The 7,805-nt window shown below is 42.9% G+C and overlaps 1 protein-coding gene across 1 annotated transcript; it reads right to left on the bottom strand.

The window, feature by feature from the left end:
• Nucleotides 1-5,998: 5,998 nt before the first annotated feature.
• Nucleotides 5,999-7,318, bottom strand: LOC110785385 (peroxisome biogenesis protein 7). The gene has a single exon (XM_021989817.2). The coding sequence runs from the start codon at nt 7,211-7,213 to the stop codon at nt 6,254-6,256; it is 960 nt and encodes a 319-aa protein (XP_021845509.2). The 5' UTR covers nt 7,214-7,318; the 3' UTR covers nt 5,999-6,253.
• Nucleotides 7,319-7,805: the final 487 nt, after the last annotated feature.

Raw genomic sequence — 7,805 nt, 5'->3', positions numbered from 1 at the left:
GGAAGGCCTCAAAAGAGTGCTACCCTTCCTTTTGCGCTGATCCTAAACAGAGGAGACCAAGGGTCAATAAATGTAAAAGAAGACAAAGGAAGGAATAAAGAAAAAACCGTGAAGTACCCGGTTCCTAGATAAAGAGATATCTATCCGAGCCGGAGATGAAACCGAAGGAACGGCACGCGGCACAGCGTCAGTCCCAGGACCCTAAAAAGATGGTCCAGGACCAAGACGTTAGCCGACGGCCAACCAGAAAGAAAGACAAACAAAAGACTTCGAGATATAGAAACACTCACCGGATCCGAGGTTGTCCTCAAATCAGGGAGCACGACCTTCACTGGAACAGCTTCGGGAGAAGAGGCAGAATCCCACGGATCAGCTCGAACTTCAGATATCCGAGCGACACCCGACGGAGACAGCACGTAATCCTTCAAGCGAGGATTACGAGGATTCTCTTTCCCGAACTTGTAATCAGGAGCCGAGTCGTGAATGGTCTTCAGATCCAAAGAAATGCCCAAAACCACAGGATCAACGCAGCTAAAGCCGTACTCTGCAGAAACAAAGCACAAAACAAAGTCAATAAAACGAGACAAAAAGGAGGAGGACAAACTTACTAAAGCACGGTCCCAGCCGAAAGACACCTACCCCTGTCAAAAATCCTGCTGAGACCGGCAACAGCAAGAATGTCCTCCCGCAAGATATAGTTGAGGTTCGGGAGCCAGTTGGACGGCAGTTTGTAGTTGTCCTCCTGAGCCAAAAACCACTGGATGAGATCCACGTAGTGGTGATGGTTCCGATCCGGAGCAGCCACGCTTCGCATATCAGGATCAGGAGTCACAAACCACTTCGGAGGGCGGTAAAAATGTGGATGCTTCGGATCTGTCGGCACACGAACGAACAACCACTCCGTCTTCCAATTATGGTCAGAGCTGAGGTAAGGGTAGGCCGTAATGTAGTTCGGCTCCCCCTTCCTTCGGGACTTTTTGTTGATGATGGTCCACCAACCATACCCATCCCCCTTGGAAGCGTGATTGAAAGACAGATCGTGGAGATCCCGAAACACGGCAACAGAACAGGGAAAGTTAATAAAATCGCACACCCATCTAAATCCGATGATGTGCCTCATAGATTTGGGGGTAAGTTGGGCCAAGCTGATGTTATACGACACCAGAAGCTCGGAAATGAAGGGATCCAAGGGAAAGCGGAGACCGTTCTCCAAGTGATGAGTATACACAGAGATGAACCCCCTCGGCGGATGAGTCACCCGAGGACGCTCCTGATCGGGAAGCTCGCACCAGTACCCCAAGGCGTGCTGGATTCCGTATAACTCTTCGGCCCTCCGATGGTAGTTCCCCAGCTTCGCCTCCACCAACCAGTCACCACTGACCGATTTTTCCAAAGGACCATCGATCTTAGTGGTCTCATGCAGGATCGGGGCATACTTGCCCTGCGGATCAGCTTCAGTCCAATGAACTGGAAACTCAGGGTAAGGACGGCGCACACCCGAAGAACCAGCTTTCTTACCAGAAGTTGCGCGTTCAGACACGCTAGACCCGCCAACAACATCATCTTTGGAAGCATCCCAACCAGTCGAACGCCTCTCCGCCGGCCTCTCCGAAGGCCGACCCCTCGAAGTTTTCGGTAACCTGCCCGAAGGCACGTTCTCCCTCTCACTAGAGGACCCAACGACGAACTTGCTTTTGCCCCTATTCTTTGCCATGGTCGCGAATTCTCGGCCTAGGGTTTAGATTGAGGGGTAGAAGGAAAAACGAAGAGGAAAAGAAAATTCAGAAACAAATTACCTTTTTCCGAAGCGGAATTCGCCGATAAAACGAATAACCCAAGTTCCCGAAGTCTAAAGCTGGCCGAAATTCGTAGATCTGAAGAAATTTGAAAACTGCGATCGCCGGAATTTAGAGAGAGAATAAGTTTGAAGGAAGGAGTAAAAAATTCGAAAGGAGCAAAGCACCCAGTATTTATAGAAAAAAAAGGGAGGCGCATCAACTTCTTCAACCCACGATCTCCACGACACAATACAACTCCCAACACTTGTCATCAATGCAAATCATCCCTTTTCAAAAAAGAGAGGGAACTTTCGGACTTCTGACAGCTGGAAACCCACCCATTTAATTCTAAATGGACCGGGTCTGGGGGGCATGTTGTTTGGGCTCCCAATTGATTCTCAATTGGGCCACTAAGTCCAAAGCCCAATGGCTCTAAACAAACAGCATCAAACCTACCAATGGCTAGCCAGCCATCCATCAAGGCCCAAGGCCCAAAAGCAATAAATGACCTATGGGCATTTATTATGCAAACACTATAAATAGGCCGCCAAGGCTCACACCTCAAGGTACGTCCAATTTATCGCCTTAGGACTACTCTTCTAGAGAACTTCTCTCTAGAATCCGAGCATCGTTCTTACTTAGGCATCGGAGGGGCTTTCCTCGGAAACACCCCCGAGGCTAGTGACTTTGCTCTTGTGCAGGTGAATTCGGACTCTACTCATTCAAACAAGCAAGATCTTCAACACATACGAAAGGGCCTTCATTCGAAGCCCATTGTTTCCGTATTTACAACACCGGAACAAAAGGTATAAATGTGTGAGATCTTGGCTCAAAGTGTTGCACGCACAAATATTAGGAGGGAAAGAGAAGAGAGGTCAACTCTCGGAATGTTGACTTTTTTGCCCAAAAGTTGGATAAGTGTTTTTTTAATAAAAAAAATCAAGCCAATAAAGCACTTTTGACTATTTGGAGCAAAAACAAATTGGAACAAGGTAATTTTTCACAATTTTATCTTTAACTTTTCATAACTTGGAGATTGAACTGGTTACGCCTAAAAACTCTAGATTTAATCCGGACCATCGCTTCAGATCAGATTTAGCCATACTTGGTAGAAGCAAAACCCAATGAGTCTATTACTAAAATGATGAAATCCAAAAGGCTCTCTTCCAATGTAAGACATCAATCTGAGAGAAACCCAATTTTGGCCACATTTACAGTAGTGTTTAAAGATGGCCGTGGGCCGGGCCCATGCCAGCCCCACTGTGCATTGGGTCGGGTCAGGCTGGGCTGAAAGTTTAAAATGGGGCTCACATCCACAGGCGGTTGTGTCTAAGTGTAATTTTACAAAATGTAACATGTTTTGTCGTGCTTTTTCAAAAAAATGCGGTCATGGCTTTGTGCTCATGCCCGAGGCAGGCCGGCCCACAACCATCTTTACTCTTTAGTAGTGTTTAGACCTGTGAGAACCAGTAAGGGAGGGTGCGGGGACCAGAAAAATAAACGATATACAGCGTCGATTAAAACAAAGCAAACTATAATCAGTTACCAAGAAGAACAAAGCAAACTATGATAAGCTCATCGATCCAGTACGTATATAATTTATCATGTATACCATTCAGCAACAGGAAACTGCAACTCCCTCCAGCCCATACATAATTATATATATATATATCTTTCCATTAGACTTTGTCACGTCTATTTAGATTTTAGAAAGCCAAGTAATAAAGAAGACAGCCTCACCCAACAAAACCAGAAAACTAAACAAAAAGAATGATCATAATGATACTCAATAACCAAAAGGAATCAGCAGATAAGCTCGTCGTTTTAGTATGTATCTGTAATTCAAAGTTAAACTACCAAAGGAGCTTTCTTGCAAGTCAGCAAAGCATAGGGGTGAACTTGAGAATTTACATACATTTATCAAATTCACACAAGTCTATCTCTTCGACCACGACACCACATGTAGGAAAAAACACAGAGACTTACTTCCACTTCCTAAACAAACCTGACTTCTTCTCTTTCATATGGACGGAAAAAACCAGGTATTTGAGGTGAATTGATTCCCTTTCCCCCCTGGATCTTTGGCTATATACATGTACCAATATCAATCCCATACCGTTATTCGTTACTTTCCATTAACAATTTTATGGATTTACCCCTAAGAGTGAGCGCACATGTCTACTTCTCGGGCTTATTATACGAACCATTGACTAGGGTTATTCTCAACAAAATGCAATAACAAATCCAAATCTGTGAATACTAAAAATGTTCAACCTGTGAACGCTTTTGAAAAATAAAGGGAAAATAAGGCAAGGATGAAGAATATATCAAAACTAGTGCCTAAGGTAAGCAAGTGAAACATATACCTCACCATAACAGTAAATTTTCCCAACATACAGCAAGAATTAATCATCACTGTCAGCAATTTATTAAGCTATCATTTGTGAAACGATCATGCTGTACATTTCTTGAATATCATGAGATTCTTATACACACCATTATATAATAAAAACAGGATCACCAGATAACCGAAGAAGGGGTGGATGAATAAAGAAGAAACCATTAGAGTCGCAGAAAGTTTTGCAACGCCTCTTTGAACCCATTGCTAGCATTCAATAAAGGCTGGATAGGTTACAGATCGTTTGCAGACCCTAGCACAGTTGGTCTCTTTGTTGTACATGAAATACAACAGCAGACACGCCAAACAAAAGCTTCTCAAAGCTGGTGAAAATCAACTTCTTTAGTTTATCAGGTGGTTTGTGGAGAGATAACACACACACAAATGACACCGTTACAGGCAGATGTGTTATGCATGATCATCTAATTCCAATTACAGGAGCCTCAGTAAAAAACCAAGCAACAATAATGTCTAAAATCTATACTTTGAACAATACTGAGTAACCAGCAGATAAGTTTAACGATCCAATATATATCTACTATTACTATTGAGAAGTTTGTAGTGCAACAGCTACTGTTTATAAGACTTGGAATGTCAGGAAAAAGACTATGTGGGGACATAAGTGTTGGTGCTGTTACTAAAGAGATTCAAGGGGCAGTGAGAGTTAGAATTAGGAGCATGGTCCGAGTCTGACCAGGAATGGTTTAGTTTCTTGTAATGTGTTAGTTTTTTGTTAAGAGGGTCTTGTGGTTGTTTTTAGGCTTGGGGACGGAAGAGTCCTTCCTAGAAGGTTTGTTCCCCCAAGTACTCTGTTTTGTATGGTTGTTTTGTGCTGAATGCTAATAAATTCATCTTACTTACCAAAAAAACATATAAAAGCTAAACTGTCAAAGGAGGTTTTCTTGTAAGTAATCCAAGGAACTTCTTCCACAACCACCATCTAAGTCAATTAAGCTACCCCTACTCCAGAAACATTAAATTCTAACAATGTGAAAAGTTAACTATTCTAAAAAATGATGAATGACAGCACTGGAACAAAGAAGTGAGCATTATTTACACATTTGATAACATGCCAAACACTTCACTCAAGGGCAAAGTCACTATAGATATTCAGCTGCCAGTTAGCTGAATGTACAATACTAACAAAAACACCAATGCAATAAAAATCAAGCATAGTAACACGATGAGAAAGAGGATTAAGACTTTGAATTGGCTTTGAAAAAGTAGTTATTCAATTCAGCTCCTTTTGACAATTAACATTTAACCCTTACCTATCTTCCTTTGCTTGACAGACTCTTTAACTTCAAATACCTTCAGATAACTAAAATGAATAACTGAAATGCAGCTTAATGACCTTTCATAATATCCCTCCCTACCTCGTGTTTAATTGACCTAACAACAACTACATTCCTTCGACTTTCCATATTAACACAGTTTCATCTCTTCAACCCAAATATGGAGGGAAAACACACACAAACTTGCTCAAGCCTTGACTGATTCATATAAAGGTCAAACATCCACCCACCCTAAACCGAAGCTTCACAAAATACATTTACCATCATTGATTCCATTGTGTGGTGTTTTAAATGCTGATAATGTACAACCAGTGCACATTGTCCAGACTACAACTTCAAGTAACCAAGGGAAACAAGCAACTCAGCATAACAGTAAAGTTTACAGCAACTATCACTGTATCACTCATCACTACAAGCATTGCCGCCATTAATGGGGCTTTGATTGCCGGCTCAATTACTAGGATAATCAGTATCATCGAACCAGACAAAGCAACTTTTTTTTTATGCAAATCAGTATTAAACTACCATTTGCGAAACATTCAAGCTATACATTCCTTGCAGATCATGAGAATCCATACACATAAAAATGGATCATTGGACAATCCAACAAGGGGTGAATTGTATAATCAACTAAGTGCAATTACATCCAAAAAGGGTGGTGTACATGATCTTATTGAAATACTAACTATATCAACATTTTTTAGCCATAAATAAAATTCAATAGCTCAACACAAACAAGTACAACATACCTCCTCTTTCAAAACCCCCAAAAAAGCCTCTTGCTAAGTGGCTCTAGGATCAGTCCCATGTTGCCAAACATAAGCCATCTCATCCCAACCAGTACTAGCCAATAACCCTTCAACAAGAACACTCATATCGATTCCAACTGCGAATTCGGTATGATGATCATACTTCCCAATTAAGGCATCCTCCACCATGAAATCCCACATACAAACAGTCATATCATATGAACAACTCATAACCATATTTCGCCGATGGGGGGAACACTTCACCTTCCTCACAGCATACCCATGACCAGCAAGAACAGCAATGGGAGTCCTGTAACTCCTCACATCCCAAACCCGAACCGTCTTATCAACCGATCCAGTAGCCAGCAAACACTCATCATACTTATTCCAATCACAGGACAGTATCTCATGTTCATGACCAGGGATGATCATAGTAGAACCCGGCTCACGGACATCCCAAACCCGAACCGTGCAATCCCCCGAAGCCGAAGCGAAAACATCGGCGTGCCGGGGATTCCAGGCAACGGAGTAAACGCAGTAGGCGTGTTCCTTGAAGGTGCGCACACTGGTGGGTCGATCGACGGTCCAAAGCTTGACGGTGTCATCCCATGAACCGGAGATGAAGGAATCCCGGCGAGTAGGATTCCAATCGACGGCGTGAACTTCGCGGGTGTGTTCGGAGAGAGAGCGAGAAGGGTTTTGCGGCGGAGGTAAAGAGAGGTCGTAAAGCTTGAGGGAACCGTCGGCTACGGCTGCGACAAGGAGGTTGTCGTGGGATTCGGACCAGGCGATGTCGTAGATTCCGTCGGCGGTGTCGAAGAAGGCGAGTTCAGTGACGGGGGTGGGAGATGGAGAGGGGGAGAGGTCGAGGATGTGGAGACGGCCATTGCCGAGGATGCCGAAGTTTTGGGCGGTGGCAACCGCCAAGCGGTGTTCGTAGAAGGGGCTAAATTTGACGGCGTAGCCGTTGAACGGGGTTTTGAACACCGGCATGGTGTTGATACTGGTGTTGATTGGATGTTGTATGTGGCTAATTGGCTATATCACCTTTCACCTTATAAAATTATGTCACCTACTCCGGTCCAAACTCTTCCGGCTTAAGTGAAGAACCGAAAGTACTCCTCTTTAGCAAATCAACCCAACTCTTTAAGCGGAGTCAACAAAAGTTGCACTTTAGCCAGTCAACTCCCTTCTAATGTAAGAATACGATGATGTGTATTATCTTTTTTACTCTTATTCCTTAAAAAGAGGTTATTCAATAGGATAAAGTAAATTCGGCATGCTCTGATGTGTTTCAAAACACATCATAGGGGCATTTCTGTAAATACATTGAATTTCAATGGACATGTTTTAATCGTAATGGTACATGTTTTTATCGTAATGATACTCCGTTTAACGAAATGGTACTTTCTTTTTAATGAATGGTACACAAAATGCCCATCACAGCATGTCGAAATTCTGCTCCCCATTCAATAGAGTTTTTGAGTCTAAAACTAGCAAGCAACTAGGCTAACCTTTTGTTGGTTAAGGAGTCATTCAATAAAATAATACCCACCATACATGCATAAGAAATATTCTTGGTCGT

The sequence above is a fragment of the Spinacia oleracea genome, chromosome 2 (genome assembly GCF_020520425.1).
Source record: "Spinacia oleracea cultivar Varoflay chromosome 2, BTI_SOV_V1, whole genome shotgun sequence".
Lineage (NCBI taxonomy): Eukaryota > Viridiplantae > Streptophyta > Magnoliopsida > Caryophyllales > Amaranthaceae > Spinacia > Spinacia oleracea.
Note: the sequence above shows the minus strand (reverse complement) of the source record. Positions and strands in the feature narration are given on the sequence as shown.

What these genes read in the sequence shown, in the direction of transcription:
- LOC110785385 (XM_021989817.2), bottom strand. Translation starts at nt 7,213, where the DNA reads ATGCCGGTGTTCAAAACCCCGTTCAACGGCTACGCCGTCAAATTTAGC.